The following is a 21,108-nucleotide window of genomic DNA, read 5'->3' on the forward strand; positions in this document are numbered from 1 at the left end:
CAGAGTAGCAGACTACAAACAAAGAATGACGTCATTTCGGAAGCACTCTATTGGCTGTGCCGAGCAAAGAGAGAAAAAAAAGTTGAATTTTTTCAACTTTTTTTCTCGCTTTGCCGAGATCAAGAATGAGAAATTTTTGGCCGTGTGAACAGTGCATTTTCTAGAGGCTGGTGAAGCCAGAAAATCTGATGAGCTCAGCACAGCGAGCGTAGCGAGAAAAAGAGTGTCGTCTGAACGGGCCTTAGAATTCCTCGGTATAAATGCATTACTTTTTGTCGCCAGATGGCGCACAAAAAGTAAAAAGCTTAACGTCACAACTTTCAGAACTAGAGGCTACGGCAAAAAATCTTATATAGGACCTTGTGATTAGAATATTTTCCTTGTGAAGCAAATGATAACTTCAAGATCCAAGAAAAGAGGTAGGCGAGAACCATGCATAGAAAGATCTATCGTAGCATTATTAGAGTTCTGACATAATTTTCCGGGATTCTAATCTAACTGAAGTTAACTATTTCTATTCGAATAGTCCTTGAGCGTTCAAAAATGACAATAATCGACCAAATTTAAAAACATATAAAATTCTATTAATCGATTAAAGACCTATCCAAAAAGGATTATGGGGTCGCGTTAAAATGGTCCTACCATAAAAGCTTCATAAACGTCTAAGATTTATAATTTGATTTTTCTGTTCGAATCGAGTTGTAACTCGACTTTGTCGAACACATCCAAGCTTCTTGTTTATGGTCTGGACATATCTAAGCCCACTAGTAATGACATTGAATGAGAAGTGATATCTTTCAATGAAAGAACCAAAGGAAGTAAAGTCATTACATGGTCATTGCTGTCGGAATTATATAAATAATTACTGAAGACATTTTGCTATTATTTAAGTTATAAAATTGAATTTAACCAATGACTCGATAACTCCTTTGATTTCGCTATACTTGAGCTTGAAGATGTCTCTCAAATTATCATTACATAACACCAAAGCGTTTTTAGTAGTATATGGACTGATCGCCATCCAAGATTAGCGCACCCCTTAATTATTTAATTTACGATGATTTTCATTTCATTTTTTCTAGAACTGCTTCTGGCAGACGTACAAGGAAGCACCAGATATGTCGTTAGACAAATTTCCAAATGTTTAAAATTGATTTTGGGGTGCAATTGAATAAATCAAGACGTAATGAAAGTGTTCTCTTTACTTTGTCAATTATTCAAGGCAAGAAAAGCAAAGAAAGGGTCAAAAAATGGCCAATCATGTTTAAAGACAACCTCTGCTAGGCGTGTAGGAACGTGTCGATTTAAGGGGGGGGGGGAGACGAGGTACAATCTGAATGTGGATTTAGGCGCCCCCTCTCCAAAGATTAGAGAAATGTCAATAAATACATAGAACAAGGTTGAAACATTTTATTTTAATTACAGTATCCCTTATGGAATGAAAAAATAAATAAATAAAACCATCAAATTCTACTCTATTTGAGTCTTTTTGGGTATGCAATATTGGGTTAATTGGAATAGGAGAATTGGGAATTGGGTTAAATGAGGTTTGGGTAAATGGGAATTGAGTGTTTTAAATTGGGGGTAACCATTTATATTGTTCCAGGTTAAATTCGTTATCTATGCTGATTTCGAGTCAGTCTTAAGCAAAATACATCGATGCGATCTGGACGTTAACCTCTCCTCCATCACGAAAACTTCGCAGCACATTGCCTGCGGATTCAGCTACGTCATTGTTGGACAAGATGGTTTAGTGTCGAAACCTGTGACGTACCGAGGGATGGATGCTGCGGAACGGTTTTTGCAGAACCTTCTTTTTGAGGATACTATCATCCAGGAGAAAATTAAAGCCGTCCCTTTACGAGAATCTATGACGTTTCACCTTAGTCACTTCATGACATGTTCTCATTAACCAGTGACAAACTTATGGAACGTATCTTATGAATTAACTTATGGTTTCATGTCTTATGAATTAACTTATGGTTTCATATCTTATGAATTAACTTATGGTTTCATATCTTATGAATTAACTTATGGTTTCATGTCTTATGAATTAACTTATGGTTTCATATCTTATGAATTAACTTATGGTTTCATATCTTATGAATTAACTTATGGTTTCATATCTTATGAATTAACTTATGGTTTCATATCTTATGAATTAACTTATGGTTTCATATCTTATGAATAAACTTATGTTTTCATATCTTATGAATTAACTTATGGTTTCATATCTTATGAATTAACTTATGGTTTCATATCTTATGAATTAACTTATGGTTTCATGTCTTATGAATTAACTTATGGTTTCATATCTTATGAATTAACTTATGGTTTCATATCTTATAAATTAACTTAGGGTATCATATCTTATGAATTAACTTAGGGTATCATATCTTATGAATTAACTCATGGTATCATATCTTATGAATTAACTTAGGGTATCATATCTTATGAATTAACTCATGGTATCATATCTTATGAATTAACTCATGGTATCATATCTTATGAATTAACTCATGGTATCATATCTTATGAATTAACTTAGGGTATCATATCTTATGAATTAACTCATGGTATCATATCTTATGAATTAACTCATGGTATCATATCTTATGAATTAACTCATGGTATCATATCTTATGAATTAACTTATGGTATCATATCTTATGAATTAACTTATGGTATCATATCTTATGAATTAACTTATGGTATCATATCTTATGAATTAACTTATGGTATCATATCTTATGAATTAACTTATGGTATCATATCTTATGAATTAACTTATGGTATCATATCTTATGAATTAACTTATGGTATCATATCTTATGAATTAACTTATGGTATCATATCTTATGAATTAGCTTATGGTATCATATCTTATGAATTAACTTATGGTATCATATCTTATGAATTAACTTATGGTATCATAAATGGAATTTCCATATTAATGGACTTTCTTATGAACTTGTGTTATTATCTTACTTCCCTCGTGAATTTTCTGGCGTAGTTGAGCACTTCAAAGTACCGCTTTTCTCCATGAAAATATTTGAAAATTTAAAGTGCAGTCCAACCAATGCAAAGGTTTACGTATGCGCAGATTGATTCTTAAAATGGTAAAATATTTTGCCACAAAATTTAGCTGATAAGGTAAAGAATCTCAATCCGATTTTATCATATACGTATATTCCAATTTTATATTTAATATTTATACTTTTACACCTTTCGTTCCACCTGTTATTTCGCAAGCCTGACTTGCTTGATGTATCACTTCCAAAGTCGGAAAGCTGATGAACCGCATTCGCCAAGGACTAAACTTCACGATACCTAAATTTCTCTCTTCGACGTGAAGAATGACAATTAAAACAGAGGTGTATGTCAAATAAGTATCGAAGTTTCTTAAGCCAATTTTACCTCTCCGAGTGACGATGACGTCACGGAGAGGTATTACACTGTGTGTGTGTCTGTCACCGCGTTCGCAGTTGGAAATCGGAGCAAACGTGTTCGCAAAAATCAATCTTTAGTTTCTACTCCCATCGTTAGCGGCGATCCCCTAGGGTTACGAGAAACGTCTACACTCCTAATGGCAGGGTTCACGCAATTGAGTGGTTTCAAATCTTTTAATGAAAATAATTTTTTGGAATAAAGTTTCTTAAAACGATTCAACTAGAATTAAGGTAAATTAATGACGATTAAAATAATTATTATCAGTCATATTTATTTAAATGTTTAAAAAAAAAGCCTCTTAATTGCGTCACGACTCGGAGAGGTCTACTTTGGTTTCCCAACTAGTAAAATGATTCATCTGGCGCTAGAAATAAACGACAGCAATTGGTCGTGTTCGTATGAATTTCAGAGATCCTTACTCCTAGTTTATTCACTTTCGAAATAACGTCTACTCGTTTGCCTGTCGAGTATCGTGGAAAACATCCCACGTTGCTAAGCGTATGCTGCTGAATCACAAACTCGAGGATTTCAATAAGCCATTTTCTATCCAACATTTGAAAAGAGTACAGTGTTATTTGTAGGTCCAGCGTAACTGACCTTTTGGTCTATTTTGAATTGGAGATGCGGTTTCTCAAAGAAATATTTCTTGGCTTGACGTTCCTGGCGTTCCTTTCAAAGATATCGTTTGTTAATTGCGATGGAGGCAATTGCAACAGCAACACTTGCGGTACTTACACTGGCAGAATTACACGATTGTTATACTACTGTTGTCGTAAGATATTTCTCTATTCAAATATTCAATGTTAGTATTGGTAACGAAGAACGGGTTACATTGGGTTTTACCCACCATGAAACCCCACGGGTTATATTGGGTTTTACCCACCATGAAAAACCCACGGGATATATTGGGTTTTACCCACCATGAAAACCCCACGGGTTATATTATGTTTAACCCACCATGAAAACCCCACGGGTTATATTATGTTTAACCCACCATGAAAACCCCACGTGTTATATTAAGTTTTACCCACCATAAAAAACCCACGGGTTATATTGGGTTTTTCCCATAATAAAAAACCCACGGGTTACATTGGGTTTTGCCCACCATATAAAACCCACGGGTTATATTGGGTTTTACCCACCATGAAATCCCCACGGGTTATAGTGGGTTTTACCCACCATGAAAGCCCCAAGGGTTATATTGGGTTTTACCCACCATGAAAAACCCACGGGTTATAATAGGTTTTACTCACCATCAAAAACCACGGGTTATATTGGGTTTTACCCACCATTTAAAACCCCTGGGTTACATTGGGCTTTACCCACCATGAAAAACCCACGGGTTATATTGGGTTTTACCCACCATGAAAACCCCACGGGTTATATTGGATTTTACCCACCATGAAAACCCCACGGGTTATATTATGTTTTACCCACCATGAAAACCCCACGGGTTATATTATGTTTTACCCACCATGAAAACCCCACGGGATATATTGGGTTTTACCCACCATAAAAAACCCACGGTTTATATTGGGTTTTACCCATTAATAAAAAACCCACGGGTTACATTGGGTTTTACCCACAATATAAAACCCCACGGGGTATATTATGTTTTACCCACCATGAAAACCCCACGGGTTATATTGGGTTTTACCCACCATGAAAAACCCACGGGTTATAATAGGTTTTACTCACCATGAATACCTCACGGGTTATATTGGGTTTTACCCACCATGAAAAACCCACGGGTTATAATAGGTTTTACTCACCATGAATACCCCACGGGTTATATTGGGTTTTACCAACCATAAAAACCCACGGGTTATATTGGGTTTTACCAACCATAAAAACCCACGGGTTATATTGGGTTTTACCAACCATAAAAACCCACGGGTTATATTGGATTTTACCCACCATAAAAAAAACCACGGGTTATATTGGGTTTTACCCACCATAAAAAACCCACGGGCTATATTGGGTTTTACCCACCATGAAAAACCCACGGGTTATATTGGGTTTTACCCAACATAAAAAAATCCCTGGGTTTCATTGGGTTTTGCCCACCATGAAAAACCCACGGGTTACATTGGGTTTTACCCACCATGAAAACCCACGGGTTATATTGGGTTTTACCCACCATGAAAACCCACGGGTTATATTGGGTTTTACAAACCATAAAAACCCAAGAATTTTGATTTACATGCTTTTAAAAATATATTTTAAGATTTAACTTGAAATTGTTCAGATTTTCGTTAAGCCAAATGTTTCAAACTTTTCTTAAGCCTAATGTTTCAAAGTTTTCTTAAGCCTAATGTTTCAAAGTTTTCTTAACCCTAATGTTTCAAAGTTTTCTTAACCCTAATGTTTCAAACTTTACTTAAGCCTAATGTTTCAAAGTTTTCTTAATCCTAATGTTTCAAAGTTTTCTTAAGCCTAATTTTATAAATACGTGTTTGGACTAATTATTCAAATATGTGTTTGAGATTCATAACGTCAATTCGGTACATTTGCCATTTTAAAGAGGCCAGGTAACTAATATCCAGTTAAAATTTAGTCAAAATGATTAAAACGGATATTTCATTTTTGGCGGTAGCTTTTTTTGGCGGTTGCTAAAAAAACCAAATTCGTTTTGGTTGCGGATTGAGCTTGTTAAAAACGAAACCAAGGAACAAGCGAAGCTGTAAGCAAGGAACATGGAGATAGGGAAGTTTCGTGTAACGCTATAACTCCGGTCGCCCAAAAAACCCGTTTTCGGCGTGGATGTGCATGTGCGCATGCGCCGCACTTTTCTCGCGCATCGTGCCGAGGATAGGCGGAACTACCGGGTTCCTGCGCAGTTCAAATTAACGCCGAATATAAGTCATGTGACCTGCTACATTTCGTGAAGAGAGATTCCTATACTGACCAAACTTCCCTATCTCCATGTTCCTTGCTGCAAGCAGTCATATAGATGGCCAAGCTTGAGCTTGTGCAGAAAAGATTTAAAATATTTCTAGCAAAATCCTGTTTTTACTAGCTTCAAGCGTGCATGTAATTGAGCCTTAAGATCTTCAATTTTGATGAATTTGAATTCTGAATAATTTCATTTTAAAGATAGTATAAGATATACCTATGTTTTTTGAACTTCAAAAGTACTATTTAATAATATTTATTATTATTTATGAAACCTTTTAAGAATTTTTTTATTAAGCATTTACTTTTGAATGGCATTTTTTACAATGAACGCAACTACTCAAAATAAAAACCAAATAAAACCCGTAAAAAACCTCAAAAACCCAATATAACCCGGGTTTTTCAACCCTGATTTTTATTTAATTTTATTTTACAGAGGGTTATAACCTTACCTTGGGTTATAACGAGACCGACCCCAACACGTACAATGCAGACTTTTCAAAATGCGAAATTGGCCAGTACCGTTATTCGGTTAGTATAAAAATTGCGCAAAATAAGATCAGATCAGGTTCAAAAGCCTTGTAGGGAATCGTTAGAAATATTCAATGTTCAACTTTGATCAAGTTCAGTTGACCCAAAACACGTCGAGTCAATGATATATAACACAACTTTGATCAGTTCAGTTGACCCAAAACACGTCGAGTCAAGGATATTTGACACAACTTTGATCTTGTTCAGTTGACCCAAAACACGTCAAGGATATTTGAGACAACTTTGATCATGTTCAGTTGACCCAAAACACGTCAAGGATATTTGAGACAACTTTGATCATGTTCAGTTGACCCAAAACACGTCATGGATATTTGACACAACTTTGATCATGTTCAGTTGACCCAAAACACGTCAAGGATATTTGACAAAACTTTGATCATGTTCAGTTGACCCAAAACATCTCGAGTCAAGGATATTTGACACAACTTTAATCATGTTCAGTTGACCCAAAACACGTCAAGGATATCTGACACAACTTTGATCATGTTCAGTTGACCCAAAACACGTCAAGGATATCTGACACAACTTTGATCATGTTCAGTTGACCCAAAACACGTCGAGTCAAGGATATTTGACACAACTTTGATCATGTTCAGTTGACCCAAAACACGTCAAGGATATCTGACACAAATTTGATCATGTTCAGTTGACCCAAAACACGTCAAGGATATCTGACACAACTTTGATCATGTTCAGTTGACCCAAAACACGTCAAGGATATCTGACACAACTTTGATCATGTTCAGTTGACCCAAAACACGTCAAGGATATCTGACACAACTTTGATCATGTTCAGTTGACCCAAAACACGTCGAGTCAAGGATATTTGACACAACTTTGATCATGTTCAGTTGACCCAAAACACGTCAAGGATATCTGACACAAATTTGATCATGTTCAGTTGACCCAAAACACGTCAAGGATATCTGACACAACTTTGATCATGTTCAGTTGACCCAAAACACGTCAAGGATAACTGACACAACTTTGATCATGTTCAGTTGACCCAAAACACGTCAAGGATATCTGACACAACTTTGATCATGTTCAGTTGACCCAAAACACGTCAAGGATATCTGACACAACTTTGATCATGTTCAGTTGACCCAAAACACGTCGTTTTGACACAATTCAGGCATATTAAACATTCCTATTTTACCAACTGTGTAAGCACTAACCAAAACTTTGCCCAATTCCAGTTGGCCCAACTATTGAAGAAATGTACGAAGTACGCCCCAGGCAGCGATAAGGTTGTTAATGACGAATTACAAACTCGACTATATTTATGTGACCCAAAGACGCAAGGAACACTCGTAAGAATCCAGCAGAAATTTCTATTCTTCAAACGAAATACTTCAGCTAAAAATATGAGCTCGAAAGTACATTTACTCGAAACCATCACGTTTCATCCGAATAAAATTAAATAGGAGAAATCAGTAGACATATATTCATAAGTACATAAAATATGTTTTATAAGTTTATCATTGGTTACTGAGAGCTTGTCATGAAGAGACGTAGATGAAACGTCATATAGATTCTCGTGAAGCGACGCCTGGTGAGGCGCTGTCAAAGGCTTAGTACAGACTAGTGAGGTGGCGTAGCGGTTAGTGCTTTCGCCTCGCAACAAGAGGATCCCTGGTTCGATCCCGGACTGTGGCACCGGGTGAAAATCTGGAAACAAATCCTTCTGCGTAGAGTTTGCAAGTTCTCTCCCCGCTTGTTAAAGGAGTTTCCCTCCGCGGTCTAACCCGGTTTCTCCTTTCCATCAAAACTTGTAAAGGTTAACGGTAATAGTTAGTATAGGGCGCTGTAGGTTAGCTGTGGCATAGGGGCTAGCCACCACCCCTCTATGCAATGTAAAGGGAACCAACTGTAAACAAGCCAAAGGCTTAGTGTGGATATCCCTTCATAGACAAAAGCTTAGATTATTATTATTATTATTATTACTAAATAGGAAGATGCAGAACCGAGTGTAGTCAATTCTCTCAATGGTTTCTGAGAGCTTATCATGAAGTGATGTAGGTGAAACGTCTTTGATTTTCGTAAAGCGACTAAATAGGACTAGATGGACTGCAAAACTTGACCGCGTGTTGTCAAGCTCTCAGTAAGTCTCTAGCATTACGAATTATGGAACATATCTTATAAACATATGATATATTAAAGCGTTTAAAGGGAGGCTGAAATGGAAAATCAAGTGATTTTTTATCGATTCTTCTTCTAATTATAAGACCAGTCTGCATAGTGAAACATTCAGGAAATACCTCCGAATGATTTTAAAATTCAAATTAGGTTCCGATTTTAATAATAATTTGAAGTATCCCCCTCAGACAATCGCGTAACGCCCTGCCTTTTTGTTAACAAAATTCTCGTGGCACGCTCCATGTCTCGCGCCACGATTGTCACATCGCGCGCAAATTTTATCAAATCTCCCGATAAATTTCATTCGACACGGAGCGTGCCAAGAGACTTTTATTAATAAAAAGGCAGGACGTTACGCGATTTTTCGGAGGGGGTACTTCAAATTATTCTTAAAATCGGAACCTAATTTGAATTTTAAAATCATTGGGAGATATTTCCTGAATGTTTCACTATGCAGACTGGTCTTATAATTAGAAGAAGAATCGATAAAAAATCACTTGATTTTCCACTTCTCTCTCTCTTTAAGAAATGAATTAAAATAGACTTAAGTCAACCTGTAGCGACCACGTTTATTCGCCAAATTTAAACTCTATATTTACGAAGACAAATAGCGAATTCCATCGTGCTCAGGGCGCTCTCGGACCGCTCTCTGAAATTTTGGGTGTTCCATTTTTCGATCTAGATCAGCTATTGCTTGGATTTACATATTCCAACGGCCTCGCGCTAGACGAGAGATCCGCTCGGAGCTGTATTTTTCTGAGAGGTCAAATCGTGAGTGACCTAAGAGAAGACCTATGGAATTCGACATTACAATCTTAACTTGAATACGCTAAGGCATTGAAGAAATCAATTAAAAGTCACGTTAGCATATTGTACTCCCACCTCGCTTCATATAAAGTTAACTTTTCAATGAAAATTTTAGCAGTTAGATGGACTCTCCAACTGTTACCTCGATGCAGTTCAGGAAGTCTACTGGAACGTCAGTCTGGCTTACTTTGAAGATTATACCTTGAGCGTACTTCTGGTAAAGTCTATTGCATCTTTCGTTATCGAGTCTGTGTCGAGGGGCAACTCACTTTGCGTAATCCTGTATACGCGACTGTACTAAAGGAATCTTAAAATGATAAAATGAATACGCAAAAGCCGTAATCGCTATAGTGGTTTGCCTCTCGTGGTGTTCAAACTATTTAGTCAGTTTAAACTCGATTGAGGTAATCAATTATTCGAGAAAATGATCACTTCAAGTACTGTTAAAGTCCAAGACCCAAGAAAACAGTGCATAGAAAGATTTATTTACTTCTATTCCTCGGGAGTTCAAAAATGACAATAATCGACCATATTTCAAAAGATTTAAAATTCTATTAATCGATTAAAGACCTATCCAAAACGAATTGTGGGGCCTCGTTAAAATGGTCCTGCCACACGAATATTTAGTTAATAAAAGCCAGCGTTGTCAGGCATTGACCGTGGATTATTTTTGCAATACAAGCTTAGGCTAGGCCTATTTTGAAAATTTCAAACGATAATTTTTGACGACCGCGTATTTGCGCTAGAGATTTTAGCGCAAGAATTGAATTACTCGTGCCAAACTGCCATCGGACCATTGATGGAAACGTCTAAGATTTATAATTTGCTTTTTCTGTTCGAATGGAGTTGTAACTCGACTTTTTCGAACACATCCGAGCTTTTTATTTATGGTAGAAACCTTGGCCGGCGACCAGTCTGGACATATCTAAGCCCGCTAGTAATGACATTGAATGAGAAGTGGTATCTTTAAATGTAGGAACCAAAGGAAATAAAATCATTGGTCATTGTTGGCGGAATTATATAAATGTCGACCGAAGACATTTTGCTGTTATTTAACTTATAAAATTGAATTTTACCAATGACTCGATAGCTAATTTGATTTCTCTTATACTTGAGCTTATCAGTACGTAATACCGAAGCGTTATGGGCAGTATACGGACTGATTGCTAGCCAAGATTACCATCCTTTAATTAGTTTAATTTATGATGATTTTCATTTCTATTTTTCTAGAACTGCTACTGGCAGACGTACAAGGAAGCACCAGATATGTCGTTAGACAAATTTCCAAATGTTTAAAATTGATTTAAGTTGGTGTGCAATTAAATAAATCAAGAAGCAATAAAAGTGTTCTCTTTACTTTGCCAATTATTCCTTGCTAGAAAATTAAACAGCGGATCAAAAATGGTCAGTCATATTTGAAGAACTATTTTAATCAAGGGATTAATTGTTATTCAAGTGCAAACTGTAGGGAGCTTCATCTCAGTAAGAAAGCACTAGTATATGGGGGATGATTTTCGTTAAAGAGGTTAGTAATTACAGAACGGGATAATAGAAGAAGGATGACACTCTGTAACGTCATTCTTCCCAGGCTCACCCTTTTTGTTTGGTCTCCTGCTCATCAAACTTCAGATGGGCATCGCACCGTAAGGTGAATTCTATAATTGCTTGGTACTAAATCCCCTGCAATCAACCTGCACAAACCTTGTATAGGGGTGAGACAAAAATTCACAAGCGCGTCTTGCAAAATAGTTAAACGCTAAAGACGAGGGAACTATCTATCGCGTATGTGATTCGGTTTAGTAACCCTTCTCCAAATGTTCCGATGTTGGGAAGAATGATGTTACACTTATCCCGCTTTGTGGTACACTTCTCTCGTAGAGAAGTATTATATAGTTCTGGTAATTATAACTGGTCTGGCTGTGTATTAAGAAGCGTGTATATGCTAGGTGATTGGTGCAGGACAGCGTTGTCATTGTGTACTTCAATATCCTACGTCGCCAGTGGCTGCGTACTAGATGAATAACGCTAGAGAACAATTGGCGTGCTTGACTCCAAAAGCGACGTTACGAATTGCCCCTAATCAAATCCCGTAAATAAAACTCCTTCATCTTTCAGCCTCAGCAACTTTTCCCTCTCAGAGTGAGGTATGTCACGGAGAGGCTCTGTTACGACCGTATCTGTTTGTGTCTATTGATAAAACCCAGAGGTCTGTCCGGCTGCGTTCGCGCGCTTCGCGGTTTCGAAATCGGAGCAAATGTCATTCTGAAGAAATTTTGTTTTCAATTCTCTCCTTAGTCTTGCTTTAATTACCATCAATTCATAATCTGACGTATAGTCGTTTCTGAGAAGAATTTTATTTTGACTTAATTTTTTCTTTGCTACTGTACATCTGTTGGTTCACTGTGCAGTATATGTCTACTAAAATGTTCTGAAGTGAGGACGCCTCGTGAGTTCCGTTTTCGGAGCCAATATAAGCAAAGATAATTAATCGCACCATCTCTCTGCGACGGATTGTCTTTTAATTAAGCGCTGTTTGGAAAAGAAATCCTATGGCAAACGAGACATGCCGGCATTAAACTAAAGATTAAAATTCTGAGCAACAGGCGCGCTTCGCTTTCGTTCTGGGCGTAATCTCCATCATGGAGGTGGTTCTCCGTCGTGACGCAGTTGGTGTTTATCCACGCATACGCCACGTTGATTTCTTCAATGCACAGGTACAATGAAGCGGCGTAACGAACACGCCAAACGCAAGACTCAAATTAAGTCAAACAAATTATTAGCAGACGTCATGTGATAGCGATATCTTATGGTTTATTTGAAGAATGATCCCAATCAATTACTGGTATTACAAAAAGCCGCTGGGCCTTTGTAGATAAGACTTGTCACTACACACATTTTCGCTTAATTTCCCATAGAAAAAGAATGGCGTTTTTGGTGGTCCATTGCATCCAATAACTTAAACTAAAGCGAAGTTAAGATTCGGAGTTATTTAAAAGAAAGAAAAAAGAAAAGAAACAAGTAGAGTCTACCTATTGAATGTTGAACTTCGGAAGTTTCAATAAAAACAACTAAGTCTAAGTATTTTATTTTAGCAATCATATTTTCAGTAACATATTTAAATGGTCTTGTAGGAGGACAAAACCAAATAGGTAAATTGCTAAAAAAGCATGAGTTATTTGAAATTCCATTAACATGCGAAAATCTGCCAAATATGAAACTGGCCATAGAGCTAATGGTAAAAATCGCGAACAACAAGATTCTGTCGTTGCGCATAGAAAGGATTAGCCTGTTTATGGACATACAACCTTACAGTATATCGTAGTGGTATCTATGCTCGTTGGTTTTCGTTCCAAAACTTCCGTTGGCTGGGATCTCCGTCGAATAGAAAAATGGCGATATGGTGGACGTAGAAACACGTTGCAATTCTTATATTAAAGATACTGGGAATAAATTTGTCCAAACCGTTTCAATTTAACCACGGAATTCTCACTCACACATATCACAACAAAACATCATTGACGATCGTTTAAATGTTTTGTAGAAAACTAGAAACCCCGACTAAAAGCCAACTTCTTAGCCAAGGCTTAATTTACACCGTTCCGACAGAAGTAGACGTGAGCCATTTTCGCTCCCAAAATCACAAGATAAAAATAGTGCTAAACCGGAAGTGTGTAAGTTAATGAGCGTGGCGCTGAAAAATGGGGTAACTATTTCTTTGGGAGTTAAGCGGTGTATGAGTCCGCTGAGCTTTACGGCGAAACTTTGTTGTTACGGACTTTTTAACCAGTTTCGTACTTCGGGTTATTATGAACTCCTGACTGTACTAATCAACACGTGCAACATCAATGTAAAAATGAGGCGATGAATTTGATTAGGACAAACACACTTACATTATGCTACCACTTACTTTGCTTGCCCCGCTTATTAAAAATTTCTTTCGCGTCAAAATCATTCCTCTGGTTTAGTTCACAAATTCGCCGCTGCGTTTTGCATATACCCTTTTCCCTTCAGACCTGGGAGACAATGCTGATACACAGCGATGTTATATCGCCCAGTACTTCTAGGGAGCTGTAATATGATGCAATTCTGATATCGCTAAAAGTATTTTGAATTAAGAATTTCTTCCCAAATATTAAGTGATATATCTTTTATCATTAACTATTATGAAACTTGTTATATTCTCTCACAATGTATATGTATATTGTTACATTCTATAACAGACATATATATTCTTGGATGTATACCTATTCTTGTACGGGGGACTCACCTCTTTTACTCCGATGTATAAAGAATATTTTGGGGGGTTAGGTATTCGGGTTTGGAGCTTCTTACGATGTAGTCGTGTTAATAGCGATAGACATTAAAATTACTATTTTATATTAGAATCGTCTTTCACTTATTCCGTACACTACAAAATGGCGACGGAGATGGGATACGAATGCCCTAATTAAAAACCCGATCATCAAATTGGCAAGAACTTTCTAACCAATATCAAAACCCATCAAATAGGTGTTTATAGCCTAAGCCTCGGTATCACCGTATATACAACGACCGCACCCACATTCCTCAGCAATATGGCGGTATACGGAATCCTTGGTCCTTTTGATATTCGAGTGGAATCTTGGTCACAGTATGCAGAAAGGTTGACTGCATATTTTGTTGCGAATGATATCAAGGATGAAGAAAAAAAGAAAGCCATTTTAACAACAGTTATTAGTGCCAACACGTATGCGTTACTCCGCACTTTAGTAAGCCCAGACTCTGTCACTGCTAAAACGTTAAAAGAGCTTATCGATGTATTGAACACACACTTCAATCCCACACCTTCACGTATCATTTCACGTTTCAAGTTCAACAGTCGAAATCGTCAACCTGGGGAGTCTATAGCAACATATGTCGCAGAATTACGTAAACTCGCTGAACATTGCGAATTCTCCACTACATTGAATGATATGCTCCTGGATAGATTGGTCTGCGGTATACGCGACGACACTATGCAACGTAAACTACTTGCAGAAGAAAAAGGACTTACTCTAGCTGCTGCCATAAAAATGGTCCAAGCCATGGAAACAGCAAGTATGAACACGAATGTCTTAAATACACCTCAACGTTCTTCCCAAATGCAAGTAAACCAAATTGCCAAAGCCAATCCACGATTTCCTAAACCGTCGAAACACAAGCCAACGCCACAAACGCATGTTTCGACGCCGTCAGAAAACAGACTTAACTCTCCATCCACTATTCCATCACCACAAGGTAGAATAATCAATGGAAGATTTTGCGCCCATCCTCGTTATTGTATTCGGTGCACGAGCGGAGAACACAAATCAAGCGAATGTCCTTATTCGTTAACAACATGTGCTTTATGTGGCAAACAGGGGCACATAGCAAAAGCATGTTTACATCCACCAAACAATATCCCAACAAAGTCGATGCCAATTCCTAAAAATTCCAGATCATCGACTACGCATCATATTAATGCCAATCCCCAACAAGAAGATAGTCACGTTGATATGATGGAATATGAAACGATGTATCATCTTTCACACTATGACGTTATACATGCCTTATCAGAAGATCACAATGAAGCAACAGTTCACGACATACCACCTCCTGAGATGATCACATGCAAGGTCAATGGAACACCAATGGATTTCGAACTAGATACGGGTTCAGGCCATACAGTAATCAACGAAACCTCATTCCGGACATTGGCATTCCCAGTAGACATCACACCGTATCAAGGTCAACTACGTTCCTTCACCGGTGGCTTATTGGATATCTTGGGACAAGCTACAGTGACAGTTCAATTCAATGACGTGACTTCAAAATTGCCATTACTCGTGGTCAAGGGGCATGGTCCTAATTTATGTGGACGAAAATGGATTTATTCAGGATTGAATATCTTGACAGTTTTGCATCATCAAGGGATACATAAACTTGTGGATAATCGAATGAATTTGGAATCGATCTTGGAAAAACATAAAGATGTATTTTCACCAGGTTTGGGTTGCCTCAAGAATGTCAAGGCACACCTGTACATGAAAAAGGATGTACCCCCGATTTTCAGTAAGGCACGTTCAGTACCGTATGCCCGTAAACATGCAGTAGAAGACGAATTGCGACGAATGGAACAAGAAGGTATCTTAGAACGAGTAGCATATTCCGACTACGCTTCACCTATTGTACCCGTACAAAAACCTGGAGGAGCCGTTCGCGTCTGCGGAGATTTCAAATCAACAATCAATCCGTACCTACATGTCGAAAAATATCCTTTACCTCGAGCTGAGGATATATTTGCGAAATTGGCAGGCTGTCGTTATTTCTCAAATCTCGATCTCAAAGAAGCCTATTGTCAGATTGAACTCGATCACGAATCTCAAAAATATGTGGTTATTAATACCACCATTGGACTTTTTCGATTCAAGAGACTACCGTTTGGGATAGCATCCGCTAGTGCCATATTCCAACGCATTATGGAACAAGTATTACAAGACATGAAGATGGTATCTCCATTCCAAGACGACGTGTTGTTAGGAGGTCCTACTTCACGAGAACATCTCACCTGTATAGATCAAGTGCTAACACGATTGGGAACCGCTGGGTTAAAACTCAAGCCAGATAAATGTCACTTTTGTAAGCCAGGATTAGAATTCCTTGGGCATTATTTGGACGCGCAAGGCTTACATCCTCAAGAAAACAAGATGAAAGCCATCAGGAATGCACCACCTCCAACCAATGTCGAAACGCTGAGGTCATTTCTTGGGTTATTAAATTATTACGCACGTTTCATTCCGCACAATGCCACCACGCTAGCACCGCTGTACTCGCTTCTACGGAAAAACAGTCCATGGACTTGGAAGAAGGAACAACAAAATGCTTTCCAAGAGGTCAAGGATATTCTTAATCGCTCGAAAATGCTTGTCCATTATGATTTGAAGAAAGACCTCATCTTAGCGTGTGACGCCTCTCCGGTAGGTGTAGGAGCTGTAATCTCCCATACTATCGACGGTCGAGACCACCCAATAGCCTTTGCGTCGAGGAGTTTGACGTCTGCAGAAAGAAATTACTCACAGCTGGATCGAGAAGCATTAGCCATTTATTTTGGAGTAAAACGCTTCCATGATTATCTGTACGGACGTAGATTCACGCTTCTAACTGACCACCAACCTTTAGTCACTTTACTAGCAGCCAATAAACCCATACCACCACTGGCCGCGGCAAGGCTCCAGCGTTGGGCTTTATTACTCGCAGCGTATTCATACGATCTCAAATTCAGAAAGGGTTCACTGAACGTCAATGCTGACGCTTTGAGTCGCTCTCCTTTGCCGTTAGCGACAGATAACACCCCACTCCCGGAAGAATACATTTTCGTGTTGAAAGAAATTGCTTCCGGACCCATCACGGTTAAGCAACTAGAAGACGCTACTATTGATGACTCCGAATTGCAACAAGTCCATCATTACATGAAAAAGGGATGGCCTACAAGATATATTTCACCTCCGTATGACGCATATTATAGACGTAGATCAGAATTATCCACAATTAATCGTATCTTATTGATGGGTAACCGCGTCATAATCCCAAAGAAATATCAAAACCACATACTGGAGGACTTACACAGTAGCCATCAAGGGATTGTCAAGATGAAGGCTGTAGCACGAGCGAGAGTATGGTGGACTACGATAGAAGGAGATATCGAACATATAGTAAATACATGCCATCGTTGTCAAGAGCATATGTCATTGCCAACTGCACGATTTTCGTCATGGCCAGAAACTACTTTCCCACACGAACGAGTCCATGCCGATTTCGCAGGGCCGATACAGAACAAACAGTTATTCATCACGGTCGACACATACTCTAAATGGATCGAGGTAGGAATTACATCGAGTACGTCATCCGAAGCCGCTATGAAACATCTTCGGGACACCATTAGTCGTTTTGGACTAATACGCACTCTCGTTACCGATAACGGGACGGCTTTCACCAGTCAAGAATTCGCCGCGTTTATCAACCACTACGGTATTAGACACATTTGTACTGCTCCACATCTTCCTGCTTCGAATGGTTCGGCTGAGCGAACTGTACGTACCATCAAGACAAGTCTCAAGAAACTCGCGGATGACACTTCGACAGAATTTCCTTCACATATAAAAGGAACTTTACAGAATCATTTGGTTCGGATCCTTTTGAACCATCGCCGAACGCCAACGCAAAATGGAAAAACACCTGCGGAATTGATGTTAGGACGTAACATACTCACCACCGTAGATTTATGTAAACTTCTACGCACAGATCTTACCATAAGATGTCGCCACACGAAAGGATTTTGAACATCGACAACCCAAGAAAAGAAAAACCATTATTTCTGCTCTGTTTCCCTAAGAACTGAAGAAAACAACATCTAAAGGTTGAACAGGTACAATATTAATTCTCTCATGCCACAAATTAAAAGTAGCCCCACAAAGGCTCGGAAAAGAAGTTGAAACACGCAAATAGTTTCCTAAGACAGCTATTTAAATTCTTCGCGTGGGTGCACGCAGTATGCGAGAATCGATCCCCTCAAAAAATTTAGGTAAATAAACTTCAGGAATTGTATGGTTTCAACGGGGTATAACAGTCACTCATGGCACAAATTAATAGAGACATGCCAAAGCGAAATCTGGGAAATCAAATTATTTTCGTGCGTTCTCGCTTTGTGTGAGGAGCCAAAGGCTACATTCTACACGCAATAAGGATACTGCGCTTTGGCTGTGGATATGCACGGCGCAACTTGAGAAAGGACCGAAATACATTTCATTATTTTGCAATTGGTTCTCCTACGAGTCTGACTAAAAAGTCACAACAATGCACAATGAAACAGCAAAATACTACAGAGCTCCCTTCGGTGCAGTAAGTTTGAAGAATTTCATGATTTACTACTGTCCAAGGATAATGTTCATAGTCCAATTGCAAGGACTAAGATAATTCAACAGATTATGTTCAGCATTTATCTTTCATACGTACGTTATATTTTTTACCAGTTTTCGCCGTTTGTTTTTTCGAATCACCGGGGAGAGAAAACTGGCTACATGATAAAATTCCTGCATGTTTTACAAATACTCGACAATATCAAGTAATGTTGATGATCTTTTTTCATGCTACAACTAACAACCACTACCGTGGAAATGTTTTTCAGCGTTACTCTTATCCCGAATGCTGATCAGTTTTGGGGAGCGAAAGTAAATAGTTCGTGGAATGGTCTTCTAGGAATGCTCGAAAGAAATGTATAATTCAATATATATTATGAACCAAGAATTCAATCTTGATACTAAGAATATGTTAGCAGGGGTTCATCTTCTTCTACAATCCACGAGATATCATGTTTTGGTTGTAACACTGTAAAAACGCATTGTCATTTTATTGTAAAATTCTCGTGAAAATAATTAGGGAATAGTTGATTCGAAAATAAGTAGCATTGAGTCTTATAAGGAGGTTAATTATCACGAAGCATGGGAGGATTAGTTTGAATCCGAGTCTTTACATATTCTTACAGTTCTTAGTTCTTGGTCAACTTCTTTCAATAATAATTGAGCAAAACATTTCTGTACACAGGAGGGAGATTTTTCTCTATCACCTTTGTCCTTAACCAGAGATCGTTTCAAGTCCTTCGCAACTTCGCATCCATTTTATATTTCGAGAACCCAAATATTATTCGGAATAAACCAATCAAATGAAAATAATATTTTCTCTGTTGTCAACAAATGGGTAACTTGTATTTCCTTATTTACAGATAAAAAAGTGTGTTGATACGAATTGTATCTAGATAATTGTTGGGTCAATTGGTGTCGTTTTGCTGCTTTACATGACAGGGAAACTAAACTCTAAATATGGCAAAGTCAAATCCGAACTGCCCTTCATGTTTTTGTTGCAATGTCTTTTGGGAACGAGTAAGAAATAATAAAGTAACGCTATGCTCATTTCAAAACCGAATTCAATTTCATTCACAGGTCCTCAAAGTTTGAATTGCAACGGAGTCTCTCGTTTTCTATCTGTCTTGTGGAGTCTGGCATCTTTCGTTCTATTGGTTTTCGTATCTTCGGAAATGACATCACAGTTTTCGAGCAAATCGGAAGTACTCCCCTTTGATACCATCGACGATGTGTTTCATTTTCCCAATGCGAAGCCTTTGCTGACGAAAAACTCAGCGCAACTCAGTTTCATTCAGGTCAGGTTAATATAAGAATTACTCATTCGGTATATGGAAGTTATTCGTGCCTCTCTTTTTTGATTTAGAGAAAGGTTTCTCCAATTATTTTATATTCGATTTAGAAAAATGCATTGATAACCACGGCATATGCGGAAGTAATAGAGCGAGCAGATACGACCCCAGATTCGTGTTACCAGACATTTCGAACTTTAACCGAAAACGACGACATTCATTCAGGAATTGAAAATCGACAAAAATTTGTCATTTCTACGGATACGCTTCACTGGAATATAATCAAGGCCCGATACGCAAGGACAGGGAGTTGCAAAATGAAACTAAGCCAGCCTTTAATGATAACCTACCGGGTGTTATATTACAACAAAAACATTTCTCAAACTCTGATTAAAACCATCAACCGAAGGTTAGTGTCTCCTCTAAAATATCAGGTTTATAGTAAAAGTTTAGTTTATCAAATTCATCAGATTGCGACAGCTGACTGAAGGCGATTGCTTCGAGGATCTGAACCCGTCTTTGAAGAACGAATTGCATCCCTGTCTGAGAACAGAAACCCTTGATTCGTTCTTCGTCATCAACGTCTCCGCTTTCATGGTAATTTTTCGCGTTTGTCTTTTCGGATTCTCCGCGTCCTTCGTCACTCTCGCTCTCGAAATATACGTTGACATGTTGAAAGTAATCCAGGTATAGCGTCTTAGCTTACTCCTACAAAAGGAATAGTGTCTGTAAAAGTATATCCATCACCTACCAAATCGCTTTTTGGCCATTTTCTGGTGCACTGAATATTTTCAACTACTGCTCAAGTTAATAGAAGAAATTCGGCCGCTTCATGGTCCACCACACAAATTCACACATAAAAAAGAATTCCTTATAATTACGTCCTTCAACTTCATTGATTAAAAGTTCGGAGAGTGAAAGGGGGGGGGAGAAGCAACACAACACGTCAGTGAAACTGGGATGTACTGGTGTATGTAGTCTCTCCTTACAAAAGAACTATTTATATCGCTTAAAGTATTTTGAATAAAGAATTTCTTCCCTAATATTAAGGAGTTTTTCTT

General features: G+C 38.0%; 3 protein-coding genes across 6 annotated transcripts in view; 2 read left to right on the forward strand and 1 right to left on the reverse strand.

The window, feature by feature from the left end:
* Positions 1 to 21,108, reverse strand: part of LOC149588761 (cytochrome P450 4C1-like) — an 83,857-nt gene that overhangs the window by 17,247 nt on the left and 45,502 nt on the right. The gene's annotated exons all lie outside the window — the stretch shown is intronic.
* Positions 3,245 to 11,139, forward strand: LOC149588763 (uncharacterized). The gene is made up of 6 exons (XM_089862068.1): positions 3,245 to 3,680; positions 3,745 to 4,222; positions 6,782 to 6,876; positions 8,097 to 8,210; positions 9,959 to 10,060; positions 11,074 to 11,139. Exons 2-6 carry the CDS (start codon positions 4,072 to 4,074, stop codon positions 11,137 to 11,139), a joined length of 528 nt encoding a protein of 175 aa, XP_089718194.1. The 5' UTR covers positions 3,245 to 3,680; positions 3,745 to 4,071.
* On the forward strand, positions 12,274 to 21,090 carry LOC149588764 (putative glutamate receptor). Of its 2 annotated transcripts, XM_089862315.1 has the most exons (9): positions 12,274 to 12,557; positions 12,624 to 12,685; positions 12,759 to 12,992; positions 19,025 to 19,112; positions 19,441 to 19,593; positions 19,652 to 19,775; positions 19,836 to 20,053; positions 20,158 to 20,456; positions 20,518 to 21,090. In XM_089862315.1, exons 4-9 carry the CDS (start codon positions 19,098 to 19,100, stop codon positions 20,738 to 20,740), a joined length of 1,032 nt encoding a protein of 343 aa, XP_089718441.1. In that variant the 5' UTR covers positions 12,274 to 12,557; positions 12,624 to 12,685; positions 12,759 to 12,992; positions 19,025 to 19,097; the 3' UTR covers positions 20,741 to 21,090. The 2 variants fall into 2 exon arrangements, with proteins under 2 accessions (XP_089718441.1, XP_089718440.1); XM_089862314.1 differs by lacking the exons at positions 12,274 to 12,557; positions 12,624 to 12,685; positions 12,759 to 12,992 and adding exons at positions 18,598 to 18,738; positions 18,870 to 18,961.

The sequence above is a fragment of the Phalangium opilio genome, unplaced genomic scaffold (assembly GCF_054372755.1).
Source record: "Phalangium opilio isolate 3A_F unplaced genomic scaffold, DU_Popi_V2 ptg000537l_1, whole genome shotgun sequence".
Lineage (NCBI taxonomy): Eukaryota > Metazoa > Arthropoda > Arachnida > Opiliones > Phalangiidae > Phalangium > Phalangium opilio.

Coding starts and splice junctions, on each gene's coding strand:
- LOC149588763 (XM_089862068.1), top strand. CDS start 4,072: ATGCGGTTTCTCAAAGAAATATTTCTTGGCTTGACGTTCCTGGCGTTC. Junction 8,211..9,958: donor CAAAGACGCAAGGAACACTC/GTAAGAATCCAG, acceptor TGAAAATTTTAG/CAGTTAGATGGACTCTCCAA. Junction 10,061..11,073: donor ATACCTTGAGCGTACTTCTG/GTAAAGTCTATT, acceptor CTATTTTTCTAG/AACTGCTACTGGCAGACGTA.
- LOC149588764 (XM_089862314.1), top strand. CDS start 18,694: ATGCACAATGAAACAGCAAAATACTACAGAGCTCCCTTCGGTGCA. Junction 18,962..19,024: donor CAAATACTCGACAATATCAA/GTAATGTTGATG, acceptor AATGTTTTTCAG/CGTTACTCTTATCCCGAATG. Junction 20,054..20,157: donor CGCAACTCAGTTTCATTCAG/GTCAGGTTAATA, acceptor TATTCGATTTAG/AAAAATGCATTGATAACCAC.